The 18,149-nt window shown below is 41.3% G+C and overlaps 1 protein-coding gene across 1 annotated transcript in view; it reads right to left on the bottom strand.

Moving 5' to 3' along the window:
- Positions 1-4,234: 4,234 nt before the first annotated feature.
- LOC101849611 overlaps positions 4,235-18,149 on the bottom strand; it is a gene marked incomplete in the record, with an annotated part of 60,234 nt that continues 46,319 nt past the window's right edge. The window contains 5 exon segments of the mRNA XM_013081845.2: positions 4,235-6,583; positions 7,440-7,528; positions 8,785-9,058; positions 10,365-10,565; positions 17,169-17,382. Of these exon segments, the coding sequence (XP_012937299.1) occupies positions 5,162-6,583; positions 7,440-7,528; positions 8,785-9,058; positions 10,365-10,565; positions 17,169-17,382 (2,200 nt within the window).

Below are 18,149 nucleotides of genomic sequence, written 5' to 3'. Positions count from 1 at the left end.
TCAGCTCTGGTTGGCCTCGACAGGCAGGGTCGAAGCAGCCCATCTCCTCTATGTTATTAATTGTGTCGATGTGGACGCAAAACTTATTCAATCATGATTTTCTTGAGTATATTTTTGGTAAGTGTGTTACGGTGTTCGCAACTGCAGAAGGTTACATGAGCGTGCGGCTCAGTTTGGTGAGAATTTTGAATTTTGCTCGGGTGGCTTATCGATTTTAGGACCGTCAAGAAATCTTTCACATGCACAACTTGCACATTGGACCTCCAGGATTCATGAGTCCTTATTCTAGAAGGCAAAGGTGTTATGTCTACCTAACCTAAGGTCAGGGGTGTGGCTGAAAGACAGCAGTCAGTAGCAGCCAAGGAGTAGCAGTAGAAAGTTGAAAGGCTTCAGAAAGAGTTGCTGTCAGGTTTACGAACCGGTGACCTATTGAATGAGAGGCGAACCCCGTACCTCTAGACCACGAGAGCACCCCCCCCCTCTCAACCAACCATCGAGTATATTGACAGTAGTTAAAATGAATTGGACAAGAGACAAAAGATATGTTCATGCAGACAGTGGCACATAGACCTGAATTATGATATTCCAGATCGGGTACTGTCGTGGTCGCCAATCTTTGCTCTCTAGAAGAACTTCGTTGTGCTGGTGCACACCATGGACGCCCAAATAAAGGGCGAATGGCAGTGGTGTTACAGTCGAGTGCGCGCGTGATCTTACCCTTCCAAATAGAACCAGATGATGCGCGCCAAGGCGAACCAGAATTTAGTCAGAGAGCACAGTCTTGGATATTATAATACACGTCTATGACTGAATGAAAGTAAACTGTTTGGGTATTGTGATCACAATATACGTCTATGACTTTCATAGGAAATGTGCAGACAATAATGCGAGCCAGGGAGTTCAACCCAGTAGTGACTTGACGATATTCGTAACCTGTGAACTGTGAACTGTGAACTGTGAACCGGGTGGGGCGCGCAAGGATGCTATCTTGTGTCTTCTTTCTGAACGTTTGTCGTTTTTGTTGTTGTTGTTGTTGCTGTTGTTGTTGTTGTTGTTGTTGTTGTTGTTTTGTTAGGGGGAAGTCAGTGGGGGTTGATTTCGGTGGATCCTGCAGGAATACAGCCTCCGCCCTCCAACCCACACCCAACCCTAATATGTACTGTCTTGATCTTCGGGAACATTTAAGGTATTGACACCCGTCCTGTTGGACATTCCGTTAAAGAGTGAGACAATCTTTGCAGCCTACAAAAGGTTACCGGAATGCAATCCTGTACCAATATAACTTGAGTACCACACTCCACAAACCAGTTAGACAGCTGCCATGTCTGAGAGTTGGGGACAATGAAAACAAGAAAAGCTTAACGCACCAACATGACACATATTATACGGATATGTTCAAAAGTAAGTATAAATATAAGGATAAAATCATTGTTATGGTTGTACTTACCTCATTTAAACCATTAGCACTTCAAATTAGTTGGCCTTTTGGTATAATACTTAATATATCATTAATAATATTAATTATTAACTTAAATGTAATGTTGTAATAACGTTACTGAATTAAGCACTACAACAATGATGTGATACCTACTACCTACTTTTGAACCCTCTTGTGTTTGTACTTGTTCACTAGTCACCAACATAGCAATTGGGCAACTCTTTTGTCGTTGAGCTGACCAAAGAGTGAGCTCTTCAAGGTAACATATTGAAAGTAAGCATGACATCGTTGACCCAAACAGTTGTTGTTGCTGCAGCCTCTACAGAAGAAGGATGCCTTTCTTTCTACGTTAGTTGTAAAAATGTTTTACGCACTCACCGACCCAATTTCCTCACATCATAACAGGAGACGTGCTGCTTCGATCCTGCCTGTCAGGGCCAACCCAGGCCGATAAGGATCCGACTTGCCAACAGAGGAACGGAAATACTTAATAAATAAAAAGTAAAAGCTCCCCACATGAGAATTGAACACATGTGTTCAGCGTTCTGCTGCTAAGCGCATAACCGCTACAGCACAGATGCCAGTACCTTTCCGAATTGAAAAAAGGGTCCGAGGAAACAATATGATATTAAGGGGTTTTTTCTGGGGGGGTTTTTTTTGGAATTCATAGTCATAAGCATCTAATATCCATTAAAACGCTGTAAGGTTGTTGTTGTTGTTGTTGTTGTTGTTGTTGTTGTTGTTGTTGTTGTTGTTGTTGTTGTTGTTGTTGTTGTGTTTAATTGGCGGGACACCGAAACTTGCCATCCATCTCCGAGAGAACCAAACTTATTTTGTCGGGGAAAGGGCCATTGTATGAAAAGTGAGACTGCAGAGACACACAATACGCGGGAACGATGACCTAATTAAAAGTGAATAATCTAAGCAGTGGTATAGTCATTCTTTGTTGTTGCTGTTGTTGTTGTTGCTGCTGCTGCGGTTGCTGTTGTTATTGTGGTGGTTGTTGTTGTTGCCGCTGTTGTTGTAATTGTTATTGTCGTTGTTGTTGTAGTTGCTGTTATTGTTATCGTCGTTGTTGTTGTAGTTGCTGTTATTGTTATTGTCGTTGTTGTTGTTGTTATTGCTTTTGTTTTGTCGTTTTTGTTGCTTTTGTTGTTATAATTGGTTGTTATACTGGTTTTGTTTTTTGTTTGTTGTTGTTTGTTTGTTTGTTGTTGTTTTGTTGTTTTGTTATTGGTTTTTGTTTGTTTGTTTGTTTTGTTTGTTTGTTTCTTGGGGGGGATGTTTCGTAGTTTTGTTGGTCTATGTTTTTTTGTTGTTGTTTTTTTTTCTTTGGGGGGGGGGGATTTCTTGGGCTTTGTTTGTTTTGTTTGGGGTTTTTTTTTGGGGGGGGATTTGTTTGTTTCATTTGTTTTTATTGGTTGAGGGGGGAAGGGGGGGGGGGGTTCGGGCTTTGTTTTCTTTCTTTTTTTTTTGAGGTTTTCTGTTGTTGTTTTCTTTTGGTATTTGGTAACGGAAAGTTGCCTCTAGCTAAATAAGTTTAAAAATGATTATTGCTGATTTGAATTCTTATTTCAGCAGATAATCATCCCTGCGTTTTTCGTATTCATTGGAGTTTTATTTTTCATGGAATCACTCAAACCCTCTAAATAACCCAAATGAGCCAGCCTATTGAAGATTCGAACGAAAATCATTCGATATCACCAGAACTAACGACGCGATTTGGGTCTATCGAAAAGGCCAAAATGACTCAGGACCCACTATCTAAACCTTTCCATTTTCATTTCTATGTAAGTATTTTCAATCCCCTACTGACGCTATTAAAAATTAGACCATTTAAGAGGTGGGCTTCGACCATGCCTGTCAGGGCTAACCTGAGCCGAGAGGGATGCACCGTTTCTGCAGAAAGACTGCGATACTCCATTAAAATTCTCCCGTACAGGAACCGAACTCAGGTCCTCCGCGTGCAACGGAGCTAACCATTATACCACAGACGCTGACTGCTTTTTGTTGAGACCCTTTAAATTGTCCAGGACGGGCTTGGAATTAAATGTACCTCCAAACCTGTTGAGATGGTAACCCGCGTCTGCGCAAAATTTTGTTAGGCGCTTGATAAACCCTGTATGGAATTTTATTTATGAAATGTTTTATTTTGTGTTATTTCAATAAGAGTTCTACGGCACTTGCAACAAAACTGGGTGATACAACTGCCGAAGATTAGAGTTTTTACAAGAGAGTGACATACACAGAAAAGAAGGAGGGGAAATAAAGACGATGGAAGATGATAGACATTTGATAGGAAAGAAGTAGCAAACCACACCAGAGCACCCGCCATCCACCCATGTTTAAGAGGCAAGATCTCCAGACTTTCCGTTCATCTCCAATAGGACCGAACCAAAAGGACGGAGAGCCTTGAGTGGCGTCCGTGCCCTTGGCTACAGGACTCGCAATGATGAGATTGGCGATTCGAGTGTTCGAGCCTCAACTCGGTGAGATGTTGTGTCCTTGGGAAAGGCACTTAACACGAATTTCCCACTGGGCTCGGTGCTTTCGGAGATGGACGTTGAATTCAGAGGTCCCGCCTCTTAAATAACCAAACAGTGTTGATACGGGCGTTAAACCAACACCATTTCACCATTTTTTGGACAGCCTTGGAAAGTTCCTGAACAGCTTTGTCAAGGAACACTCCCTTGGGGATTCGAACCAGGGTGAAGTCCATTGTACTCCAATATCAACCAACTTTGTTATATTTATTTGCCTTTGAATAAAAGGAAAGGAGAAACTCAATAACAGGTCTGAGAAGAGGCAAAAATAGTTTTAATCTTTTTATCATAAATTATCAAAACTGCGTAAGCTGTTATCAACATGGGTTTTTTTTTATTTGAAAAGTGCAACAGAAAGGAGATGGATTTGATTGATCTGAAGAAATGTGTAATATAAATGCATGAGATCAGAAGTTGTCATGAATGTTATAATGGAGAAACAGTTGTTATATAATACAAGAGAGGATGTTATACAAAATATTTTATCCATAATAATATACAATGACGTCGGTAGTCTAGTGCTTAGGTTATTAGACTCACAACCCAAAGGATGTGAGTTTGAGCCTCATCAGGGGTCGTGTCCTTGGGAAAGACACTTTACATGAATTTTACTCCCTTCAACCGGGCAGGAATTAGGACCCAGCTAATTTATATCAATTTGTTTCCTTTGAGCGCTCAATGGTCTGCTTTTCACTGTATGCTTCCTGGGAAGCACACATTTCTAGCTGTTCTAAGGTCTTCTGGGTTAATGCAAGAAATAAACTAATACCAAGATTCATTCTGCATATCGATCTCAGTATTTCATTTTCATCATCATCGTTGTTGTCGTCGTGCTCACAATAGGAGATATTTTGCCGTTAAATCGAACAGACCTTGATGTCCAGCCCCTCAAACCCCCTAAAGTCCCAGTTCTTCAAACCCCCTCAACGTTCAGTTCCTCAGAATTTCTCAATTCTAAGTCCCTAACTCACTCAATATCCAGTCCCTCAGACTCCTCAATATCAGGTCCCTCACTCCTCAATACCATGTCCCACAGACTCACTCAATATTCAATCCTTTAGATCATTTTAGTGTCCAGCTCCACTGATCATGGATTTTTTAAATGACCAGTCCTTCAAATGACCAATCCCTCAGACTCATCAACGTCCAGTCCTTCAGACCCCTCTGGATGTCCAGTTCCTCACACTTCGTCAATATCCAGTCCGTCCAGATATATAGCCTCAGTGGCGTTCGCCTCCAGTACTTCCCTACCCTTGGCTGGAACTATCGTGTCAGTAAAGTCAATTCTTTTCAAGCCACGCACTTCACTCAAGACATCAGCCAAGGCCGAACACATTTCCATGCTGAGGCGTCCTCGGGAGAGGTCAAGGTCACGAACAGTGGATGCCAAGCGCAGGTACTCAATGAGATGAACGAACCCAGTCCTTCCCAGACTGACCCCAGATAGGCCTAAGCAGGTCAAGGTCTCACATCGTTTTAGGCCTTGGAACAGCGCGGCTAGGTCTGTCCCCTCTAGTTCGGTGTCCGTCAGACGAAGCTCTCGCGTTGCGACAGAATTTTCCATAAACTTCCCGAGGGCGTCAGCGCCGATCATGTTGATAGAAGACCTGGCGAGGTCCAGAATTTGCAGCTCTGCCGGAAGTGAGTTGATCACGTGACAAGTTACAGACGACATATGGCAGCCGTAAAAGGAGAAATGTGTGACGGATGAGAGACAAGAGCAGAATTCTTGCAGATCTGCCCAGGTCGACGCCTCAACGGTTTTTATGGCCTTCTTGGTGAAGTCTTCAACTCGCAAAATCTGCAGAGCCGGTCTCTTAGAGAGGCAAACCTTGAGGAACTCAGACATTAGTGATAGAGAGGACCACGCCACCGTCAGGGTTTTCAGATGAGACGTTTGACTGAGCGCCTCGGCTATGGAGAGATACAGCTCCTTTTGTCTAGTGTGTAGGTTCACGAGATTTATCTCAACATTCAACACTTTCACCTTAGGGTCCTTCAACATGTAGCAAAGCCCAGACACCATTCGAGGATTAATGATGCCTTCTCCGCGAAGCTGCAGCAGCCTAGGAAATGAGTTAGCTAAGATTTCTATGGCGTCGCTTCTCCCCTCCACCTCTGTTAAAGCCATAAGACTGTGACAATACGACATTGCTGCCCCACTTCTCAGATGATTCTCGTCCATAAAGTCGGGTTCTGCCTTCGGCTTGAAAACTACTTTTTTGCTTCGGCGCGCGTTCAGAGACGCCATCTGACTAAAGAGAAAGTCCAATGTCTGCGCAGAGTGGTCGTTTCTGTAGAGTCCGAGGCAAAACGCCACTATAGACGCAGCTCTAGGAGACCTCAGGAAGTGATGGTCTTCCAGTTTCCTCACAAGCTCATTTTGCGGAAGATCTGCTAAAAATCTTGCAGTTAGGAAGTCCCGAAGTAAGGTGCAAGTGAACTTCCAGCGTAAGCCTGGTCCGGCTTTAGTCAGAACGCCCATCTGCGTCACTGCGGGGTTAGAGGTCACGCCGACGAGGTCATCGTCCGTAAAAGTCAAAGACTTGGTCGAAACGGAATGGAAAGCCAGTGTTTCAAGCTGACTAATCGTCCGTGTTACCTATAAGGCGGGAAAAGAAAGAGGCTGAGAATGGAATGCGTCATTTAATCATGTATTATGAGAAACAATACTAACACAAAATCCTTTCTGTAAAAAAAAAATGACAGGAAAAATTTCAATTTAGCGCGGTCATATAGGTTCAGTTTATTCTTTATCATAGTAAACTACCTGTTCGTGAGATCTACGTTTTACATTTTTTAAACCGGAACCCCCCTCCCCTCCCCAAAGAACAAAACGGTACCCATCCACCTTGCTCTTCGAGAAATTGTTAGTCTTTCGATTTTCAACTCCTCACTATAATAATAATAATAATAATAATAATAATAATAATAATAATAATAATAATAATAATAATGATAATAATAATAATAACAATAACAATAAAAATAATAATAATAATAGTAATTATTATTATTATTATTATTATTATTATTATTATATAATAATAATAATAACAACAAAAACAACAACAATTACAACAACAATAATAATAATAATTATTGTTATTATTATTATTATTATTATTATTATAATTGACAATAATAATAACGAAGAAGAAGAAGAAGAAGAAGTCCGTTCAACTCTTACAACACGGCACAGAAACATGCTCGGCTTCCCGAGAAGCATACAGTGCAAGCTGCAGATCACATGCACTCAAACATTAACTAACAAAAGGAGGCCATTCTGATTCTTTGCTTGTACAAGGACTCATTCACAAGTTGATGAAGTGAAGTAAATGTCTTAAATGAAATAGAAGTTTTGAGGATATTAAGATGGCATGTGTCTTCTGCTATGGCCAATGAGGCCAGTTCTGGCAGAGCCGTATGCCTATGGTAACCTCTGCAGTAATAATTACCACTTCGGGAAACTCTTGTTCTTGAACCTCCAACCCTTCGTTCTGGCAGAAAGCAAAAGCCAGTGCGACAAGGTACTGCTCCATCAATCCTGAAACAAAAAAAATCACAGTTTGAGTAAAGCCACAGACAGTTCATCGGTGTTCGTTCGTAACTGAATAATATAGTAAAACGTGATGCTTGTGTTGTTGGGAAAGGTACTTTACATGGACGTTCCTCATTTCACTAAGAAAGGAATCGATTACCTGGTTATAAACAGCGTAAGATTCAGGCAGTTTACTAGTGTTTGAGCGCTTAATCAGCTGCTTGCGCTAATTGAAATATGTAAACAGAGAAAAGTAATGCCACGAAGACGCAGCTCACATATGAAAAGTGTATTACTAAACTCTCTTTTTAAAAGAAAATATCTAAGACATTCGAGTCTGGAGAATAGACTTGAATTATAACATCATAGAACGTGCACTGTCGTGGCCTCCGCTCTTTCCGCGTTATAAAAACGTAGCAGCAAAACCGGCACACCATGGGCCCCCAAATGAATGGCAACACACCAGTCTTGCCAGGCCGAGTGCGTATGCAACCTCCCCAACCCCATGCTCTTTGTTTTGGTTCCAAACTAAGGCAACAATGGCACGTTCCGTAGCAGACAGTGTTAAGTCAGGGTGCAGGATATAGGATATATTGTGGTCGGGAGAAATCGGGGGCACTATAGAACCCTACCGTGGTCGGTTAGTCAGTACAAAGCTTCCATCTACGGGAGCCCATTGGGGGATCGGGTCGGTTTGCAAGCCAGATTAAGGGCGCAAAGTGGCCATCGTGGCACAAGCTGATCGCACCCTCAAAGACAAACGCTTATGTTATCAGGCTACGAGTGGGACGATCGCTCTCGACCCGACCCGACCCGACCCGATCTCATCCGCAATGGGCACCGAGGTGACAGCATCGAGCCATAATGTGGGTTGAGAATCTTGAAAACTACATAAAACAACCATAGTTCAAGACCGCTCAGTCCGTGACTTGAACTAAGGACGTCTGCTCCCTGGTCCACCATGATACCTACCCACTGAACTAATAAAGTGTCCTATTGTTGGCATGATGTTCAACTGTTCGAAGATCAGAAAGCAACGTTTCTTTTTCAGGAGAGAAAGAGAAAAAGACTGTTTCATTCTTTTAAAATTGTACCTATAATATATTTCCTTGTTTTTTCAATAATTAGAGTTTTGACAAAATATTTATCGAGCTCATGCAACCGATACCACAGATTAAGGAACTGCGATTTTAAAAAAAGATTAACTGTAAAAAATGCAGGGCTTGGCACACCAGAACAACTGGCAAACGTTATGCGTATACCTGTGAGTGAGGAGATGGTCTCGAGCTTCTCTCGACCTAGCACCCGGTACACAGCCATGACGGCCGTGCAGCAGAACGGAAGTTTGAGTAGATCGGAGATGGCCTGGCACGACTCCAGAGGAAAAGCGATGACGTCAGCAGCTTCGCTCCCGTCATCGCTCACGTCACTGGGCTCGTCCAAGATGTGACAAAAGTTGCCTAAGCAGCGGGAAATTCCGGATACACTGAGGCCCAGATTGAAGAGTTTGTAGTCTGGCTTGACGAAGCTATCCACCTGGAGAGTGGGTGGGGGTGGGATGGAGTGGGGTTGGGTGGAGTTGGTTGGGGTGGGGTCGTGTGAGATGAAGAAAGATTGTCATTATCTTTGTCATTGCCATTGTCATAGTGTGAGGTGGGGTGGATTTGGACGGGGTGGAGTGGGACAGGGACTGGTAGAGTGGGGTGAGGTAGAGTGGTGGAGTGGGTGGTGTGGGATGGGGGTGCGAGCGGGGAATAGGAAAGAAAATTAAATCATAAGCTTAGTGTGGGTTTAATGGTTCAATGGCCCCGTTTATAGTTAGGTAAGCCAGGAAAAAGGGACCTTCAATTAAACGTCCATCTCTAATATCTCTGACCATCTCTATTGTCAGACCGGCGTAGTACGTGCTGAGGTGGTTGGGCGTTTTGCTGTTGCGAGCAGAAGATTTAAGTTTCGTTGTCTTGTGGGGAGAATAAAAATCGAGTATTTCTGTTTTTCTGTTAGGGCGTTGTATCTTTCCGACCCAGGTTGGCCCTGACAGGCAGAGTCAAACATGTCTCCAAATGATCTAAACTCTGTCGTTGGGGGCGTAAACTGCAATTACATTTTTTTTAAAACCGGAGACAGAGATTTGTCCCCTGGTGCACATTTCACAGGCCAGTGAAAAGAAACAAAATAAACTGGCAGGAAAATCAGAACTGAGAACGAAAAGCTAACAATCGCTCTAAAGGTTCAGTTACACTTACTTTGTTTAATATTTTAATTTTTAAAAAGTATTTCACCCATTAGCTTGTGATTCCGAAAGTGTACCTCTCACAGCATTGTGTGTTGTCCAAAAGTATAATATGTAAGATACTATAGATTGTCCAGCTAAAATAAATCACGATTTCTGTCTATCCATCTACCTTAATCGTCTCCGATGCTGCCATCTATATATAATCTATCTAAAACCTCTGGAATCTATCTATCTATCTATCTATCTATCTATCTGTCTATCTATCTATCTATCTATCTATCTATCTATCTATCTATCTATCTATCTATCTGTCTGTCTGTCTGTCTGTCTGTCTGTCTGTCTGTCTGTCTGTCTGTCTCTCTCTCTCTCTCTCTCTCTCTCTCTCTCTCTCTCTCTCTACTCTCTCTCTTACACACTCACACACACAAACACAAAGATACACACACATACACACACACTCACACATACACACTCACACATGCACCCTAAACACACACATTCGAAGAAAAAAAAACATACCTACACCAACTGTATTCCTCATAAAGGTCACAATCACACAACAACGTTTCAACAACTATAAATTAAAAACGTCTACGGCTCACTCACCCGTGCCTCTGGTCGGACAAATATGAGCACGGCTGCAGAACGTAAAATTGAACCTTGGACAAGTGCAGATATGTCTGGACCACCCTGACCACCTTCCCAGCCGTCCAGCAATACTATGACGTCACGGGCGTTGTTTTCGATCAGGTTCCAGAACTCTGACTGCGACATTTTGAAATTTGGCGGCAAGAGCTGATTGTATACCTGTGGAAGAGTGAGCGAGATAACCATTGTAATAATTACTGCAAATGCTTTACGTCCCTTTCGACACTGTTTAGAATATTTTGGAGATGTGCTGATTCATCCCTACCTGACAGGGCAAATACACAAGCTGAGATAGATAGATAGATAGATAGATAGATAGATAGATAGATAGATAGATAGATAGATAAATAGATAGATAGATAGATAGATAGATAGGAAACCGTGATAAATAGTCGCTCTTTAATAAAGCCAAAACGTTTTGAATAGAGACCTAAAACAACAAAAAATGGTTGACTCACTTGACTCTAAATACAAGTAAGCATAAGAAGGCGGCTGACATGTACAACCAATCAATGAAATACTCGAGACAAACCACACGATTTTTTCCCTCTTCAAAATAACGCGCCGTACTTAATCATCAGTCGTCAACAGATCCTGGTAAAGTGAATCGTGATAAGTGGAGTTCAGATTTCTCTCAAAGTAGAGCGCAGGCGTGAGTACTTAAATGCCACCCGCAGGAGACTCATCACCCCCACCTCGTTTTTTAAATATTATTCTTGCGTGCTTGTCTTGTGAATTGGCATCTTGCTGACTCGAACGATCGCACCAGGGTCTTGACGGGTGCCAGAAAAGCTTTGAAGATCTGGGGCAAGTCACGAAAAAAAGTCTCAAAGTGACAACAAACGAGGGAACTGGAAACTCAAACGAGCTTCTAGCGCTGTGTGATTTTCTCACGTCCCCTCTGTTTTAGTTTTAGTAGAGTTTTTATCGCGCTCACAAGTGCATAAGATCATATGAGCGTCAAGGGGTGGATGTCAACAGAGACGTCCATACAGGGAATCAGGCTTACTCTGCTCACCTCTCTAGCTTCAACAGCACAAAGTCTGCTTCGACTATCAAGGCACCTCGGAAACATCGGGTCACAAGATGGTAACAAGCATACAAAAGAAGTAGAGGGAAAAATGACGATAGCCAGAATTTGGAAAGAAAAAGCAGCAATTCCCTGTTGCATATCAGGCAGTTATGAGCATGACATTGATGAATCAGCCCATTTACAATTCTACAGTCCATAAGAACATGTTAATGTCCCCCCTTTGGGAATGGCCTAAAGACACGTCAGTCAGTAGCACCTCACCAGGGAGGGGGGGGGGCTCACTTGTTCTCTAGTTTTAATAAGATTTTACGGCACTTGCGACACAAATAGGTAATAAAATATGTGCCAAAAGCTAGAGATGATACGAGAGAGTAGCATCCGAAGAAAAAAGGAGAAGGGGAAAAGACGATAACCGTTTGATAGGACAGGAGCAAACCACACCAGAGCACCTATCAATTTAGTCTGGCTGATGGCTTGTTTAACTATTTAAGGGCGCAGAGGGCACAAGTGTCTGGCGGCAGACCAAAAGCCTTGTCGAGCTACATTCGAACGATCACACATAAACCAGAAACACAAATTTGTACATTTGAATTTATGCATTTGCTTTCTGGGGGGTTTTTTGGTGTGTTTTTTTAATGAATAACGAAGTTGTGCTTCTTTTTTTTTTAACCTTCCGAAACAGCAGGTCTGCAAGCTACGTTGTCAAAAGACGCGAATGTGTGTTGAAAGAGTTAAACATAATATAAGCTAATCCTTTGGACGAAGCCTGTTGAGCAACACCCCCCCACCCCCCCCCTCCCGGTCCCACATTCCTCATAGAGCCCAGATTATGCTGATGGTAATTTTTTTTAAAATATAGAAAATATCTCCTCCATTGGGCTTGAGCGGCTTCAAAATCGAATACCCACGCAAGTCTCCGATTTTTTTTTTGATTTTTTTGGGGGGGTAAGTGTTTTTCTTTTGTTGTTGTTGTTTTGTTTTGTTTTGTTTTGGTTTTTTTAGTAAGCGTTTTACGACGCTCCCAATTGCATAACGCCATATGAGCGCGCGGGACACATTAAACATTTTCAGTTGTTAGAAAATTTTGAATTTGACCGGGTGGCGGCCGATGTCTACTCTTATCGATTTGACCACCAAGGCATTTTTAACGTGCGCAACTTGCACACGGGACCTACGAGATTTTTCACCCTTCTCCGAGAAGGCTAGGTGTAGATCTTACCTATCGTTTTTAAGACAAAGGGTGTGGCTGAAAGACCGCAGTAAAAAGGAGCCAAGGAGTAGCAGTAGAAAGGCTGCAGAAAGAGTCAGGAGCCCAGAGGTGGGGCAAAGGAGGTGAGGGGGTGGGGGCAGAAATAAGAGACGAAAAAAGACGACAGAACATTGTTAGAGAGCAGGAAAGGATGTGAAGGGAGACAATTTTAGAGAAGAAAATTTTCCGTCGCTCTCCGGATTCGAGCCTGGGACCATTGAAATTAGAGGCAAACACCATATCCTCTGGGCCACGAGAGCCCCTGGTCTCTGTTTTGAGAAAGTAAACTGATACTTATAGATCAGTTGGTGGTGTATGCAATCGACACAGTGGGGATTTTAGAGCCCGTTTAAGAAAGTTGTCATAATATAATTATGTGTTTGTGTGTTTGGGGTTTTTTCCGGGGGGGGGGGGGGGGGGATTTGCTCCAAAAAAATTAAATGAAGAATCACAATAGCTTGAGACAACTTCTTAGTTTAGTAAGAGTTTTACGACGCTCGCAACTGCATAAGGTCTTTTAAGTGCACAAAGACATCCTCAATAAAAATTAGTCTAATCCTGAAAAATATTATTTTCATCTCAATGACAACTCAACTGAAAATTCTAAAAGGTTATGTATGGTCAAACCTTTTAAACGGCTGTGAATGTTGGGCAATTAATTACCAAAGATAGGACAATAAAATAGAACAACAGAAATGTGATGTTTTGGGAAGCTACTTCCGGGGTGCCTTGATAATCCAAGCAGACTTAGTGCTGTTGAGGCGAGAGAGGTAAGCAGAGTAAACCTGATTCCCCGTTTGGACTTCTCTATTGACATCCACCCCTAGGCGCTCATATGACCCTAGGCAGTTGTAAAACCTTACTAAAACAAAATAGCTTTCGAGAATTTCATGGAGAAAAGGAAATTAAACGAGGAAGTACTGAAAGGAGACCATGTGAGCCTCTCACTAGATTATCAACAAGTGTACGACAAATGCAATTACTGGCACACTTAAATCTACATATAGGCGTTGAACATCTTGCTCTCCTTAGAAAAAACAGAAGACAAACGAGACAGGAGTAGATTCAGAAAAACTGAACGGTTGTGCGATGGAGAAATACGACCAAGATAATAGTAATACATTATTTTTTCCCTTCTGCTTGTCCGAGGGGAGAAATGAATGGAGAATTATGATCGCTAATGTCTTTATCCAGATCTGGCACTTGATGATTAGGATGTGGGTATATTATATGTACCTGCATGTGTGTTTGTTGGGAACAAGCGAGAAAGGGAGAGTGAGTGAGAGAGAGAGAGAGAGAGAGAGAGAGAGAGAGAGAGAGAGAGAGAGAGAGAGAGAGAGAGAGAGAGAGAGAGGGGGGAGAGAGAGAGAGGGGGGGAGAGGTTGTTTCTCCATGTACCTCTTTTAATGTCTTAATTATGATGCTAGGTTGTAAATTACATACAGCTTGTTGTTTCGCGGGAAGTACGGCTGAACGAAAGTTATTTGTTATTACCGTTTTCAATATTTTCATTATATTATTACTATTATTATTATATATTATTTTATTTTTTTTTAATTTTTTTTTTATATTATTATTATTATTTTTATTATTATTATTATTATTATTATTAATGTTGTTGTTGTTTTTATATTTATTATTATCATTATTATTATTATTATTATTATTATTATTATTATTATTACTGTTGCTGTTCTCTCTCTCTCTCTCTCTCTCTCTCTCTCTCTCTCTCTCTCTCTCTCTCTCTCTCTCTCACACACACACACACACACATACATATTTATGTAGCCCCAATCGACACAATTTTGATCATTTGGGAGGTCAAACCGTGGCTGAGAGTGATACAATGTCCATATAACTGAGATACTCGATAAGAATTCTCCCTACAGGTGAATTGAACTTAGATATTCTGCAAGCGACGGCTCTCGCTCTAAAGATGTCGTAACAGTCACCGTTCAATTTTAGAGATATCGCTACAAATGTGAAATAAACAGGATTCTTCCGTGTTTCTCAAGTGGAAGTCATTTTAGAACAATATGTTTTGTTTTGTTTTGTCTATTCTTTTTCTAAATATTTTCTATCTTTATATACCGACACGTGGGTTGTTGGCTGGTGCTCCTGTGTGGTTTGCTTCTTCTCTTCTATCAAACATCGATTGTCCTCATCTCCCCTCCATTTAATCTTCGGCACATAAGAGACCTTATTGTGTTTCAACGCAAGTGCGTAAAACTCTTACAAGAACCTTTAAAAATACAAGACACGCCACTTTTTTAAACAAACGTGAAATAACTTACATGTCGCCACTTGCACTTTTCAACTTGCATATATATATATATATATATATTTATATTTATATATATATACATGTGTGTGTGTGTACGTGTGTGTGTATGTGCGTGTGGTGTGTGTGTGTGTGTGTGTGTGTGTGTGTGTGTGTGTGTGTGTGTGTGTGTGTGTGTGTGTGTGTACGTGTGTGTGTGTATGTGTGTGTGTGTGTGTGTGTGTGTGTGTGTACGTGTATGTATGTGTGTGTGTGTGTGTGTGTGTGTGTGTGTGTGTGTGTACGTGTGTGTGTGTGTACGTGTGTGTGTGTATGTGTGTGTGTGTGTGTGTGTGTGTGTGTGTGTGTGTGTGTGTGTGTGTGTGTGTGTGTGTGTGTCAGGCACGGTCGTGCAGTGCCGCCCAATTTTTGTTTCATGTACTATTACGTAAAGCATCCACAAACATAAAATGAAAGAAGCCAGAAACAAACATAAGCCAAATATTAAATCAAAACAAGATACTCACTTGCGCTGTAACTGTCATTTATGCATGTATAGCGCTGTAAAATATCTGCTATGCCATGCAAAAGTCCACTCGCTTTAACTAAATATAATAGGGTATTCAGCAGTGGTAACCTGACCTATAAATCGCACTTTGGGATAACCCAAGCTATCACGACACTTGTAGCGAGTTTGGCGGTACATTAATATTAATAAGACGGCACATCTCAAATTTTAATGTGCTCCTGCCGAATAGTGCCGAAACATAGCCCAGAGTAGACAGTCTAAAAATAACGCAATAGACCCTACGCTATTCTTTGCCAATATTATGTGAGCCCCGGTGCAATCCAGCAGAGTGCCCAAGTGAATTGTGATTGGTTCATTGTCTTGCCACTATTTTGAGTGACTCTGTGACCGTGAACCTGAGGGAAGTGAACATGGCATACTTAAGTCACCGTCCTATGAGTTGAGCCCTTGAATAGTTTTGTAGAGGAGTGGTGAAAGTTATTACTTGAGTCTTCAGTTCAAATGCAGGATGAACGAAATTGATGTTTAGCTAACAAACAAATTTGGTTCTAGAATTAAAGAAGCGATAAGTACAACGAATGAAAATAAAAACATGAGGTCATCCCTCTATCTCATTTACATGTACTATGCCCTTGATTATTTTTAGCCTGCAATAGCTTAATTAATTGTGTACGCCCACTTTTTAGCCCCAATGAGCCGCCCTTGGTGTGTATGTGTGTGTGTGTGTGTGTGTGTGTGTGTGTGTGTGTGTGTGTGTGTGTGTGTATGTATGTGTGTGTGCAAACCGTGCGCACCACGGATGCCCAAATGAAGGGCAAAACGCATGTTGTTCTATAACTGAGTACACGCGGAACGAGCCCCACCTCCCCCCCCTCTTTTTTTTCCTTCCCAATTGGTCAAATGATGGGCTCCATGGTGAACCGGAACTATCTCAGAGTGCATTATCTAGTCTAGCATAATACTATGGTTTTTACTGTCAACAAAGCTTTAACTGAAAATACAGCCCAATGAAAATTCGCAGTCACTTGGTTATCAGTCACTCATTATTCCAAAATAGGCTCGCTGTGATGTCACCACTTCTCTTCTGTTCTGGGGTCCTTATCCTGGATTCATTTTACTCCATCTTCCCACTTTTCGAGTTCTTCTTAAGTGGGTCAACAGGGGCTCTGAATCAGTGGTTCGACTAGGGTTCGTGACAAACTCCATCTTTGACATTAACAAGGAAAATACTCAGCGGTCAAAGAGTTAATTGTGTTACGCATCAGGCGCAGGTCAATTTTGGGGCATAAAGAGTTATTGCTATCATTTTAAGGCGTGTTTATTTGACTTGCTTTTTGATGAAAAAATACTCATCTGTTTTGAATAGAATTCGAGTTATCTGCAATTGAGGAGGTGGATGTCACCTGGTGTCAAACTTAAAATTAGCGAGAAGACAGGTGCCAAAGTTAAGCGACTTTCAACGCTTGAGTATCCTTGAAAACTGCATATTTAGATTTGTCTGTGTCATTGACCGACGGGTTTTTTAAAAGTACAGCCAAAACATAAATGTGTTCTAAAATGGGCATGGAAATTTGTGAGCCAAAAAAAAAAAAGAAAAGAAAAGAAAATGTCGGGCTGTTTTTCATTTTTTTGATGACGCCCAATTTCACCACGAGGCCTCAAAATATCAAAAATCAAACAAGCAAAAGAACCTCCTCATCCAGGCTTTGTTTGAAGGCGTGAGCATCCAGATGAAGAAGAAACTTGTACTTGTTGGTGAAGTAATCACTCTGAGTAGCCCATAAGTAGGTCATCATGGCTGCCAGGCTTGTATTTCCGGATCCAGCAAAACCTTCTAGGACAACCCTGGGTCCTCTGCTTGCTGACGAGCGTGGTGGGAGCAGGTCGGTCAGGGATATTTTGGGGCTGGGGACAATGGCAGTGGGGAGTGGAAAGTGAGACGGTGAATGAAGGATTACAAGAGCGGTTGTATTTGTTATAATACAGTTTGTATAGCGCTTAGAGCTTGCTGTTGAGTGGGGATTTTTGCTATACATATGCCATTTTTATCATCATTATCATCATTATATTATCAGTTGTATTACTATTATATTATATTAATATGATGATGAAGATGATGATGATGATGACTAGCATCAATTTCTTTATAATCAGCCCCTAGGCCTGGCACCCACTTGGTCACTTCCGTCTAGCCTGTAACCACATGTTATCCTAAGACCCTCTTCGTTAGGCCCATTTCCCTGCTAGTGTATAGCGCTCATTTTGTTTTTCTCTCAGTTGCTCCCGAGGAAGCCCACGAGGCGAAACGTTGAGCTTTTAAACAAATTTCAAACATTTTATATTGTTATGTTATTTTGTCAGAAATTCAAACAAGACTGTCCCTCCTACTCTGCTTATCAAACAATGATGATGATGATGATGATGATGATGATGATGATGATGATGATGATGATGATGATGATGATGATGATGATGATGATGATGCTTGTTATAATAATTATTATTATTATGTGTATGTATGTGCTCTGTTGTTGTTGTTGTTATTATTATTATTATTATTATTATTATTATTATTATTATTATTATTATTATTATTATTATTATTATATTATTATTATTATTGTTATTATATTTTTTTACAATTTTATTATTGTTATTATTATTATTATTAT

The sequence above is a fragment of the Aplysia californica genome, unplaced genomic scaffold, assembly GCF_000002075.1.
Source record: "Aplysia californica isolate F4 #8 unplaced genomic scaffold, AplCal3.0 scaffold00148, whole genome shotgun sequence".
In the NCBI taxonomy this organism is placed as follows: domain Eukaryota; kingdom Metazoa; phylum Mollusca; class Gastropoda; order Aplysiida; family Aplysiidae; genus Aplysia; species Aplysia californica.
The sequence above is the reverse complement of the archived record's forward strand: the minus strand, read 5'-3'. Positions and strand labels throughout refer to the sequence as shown.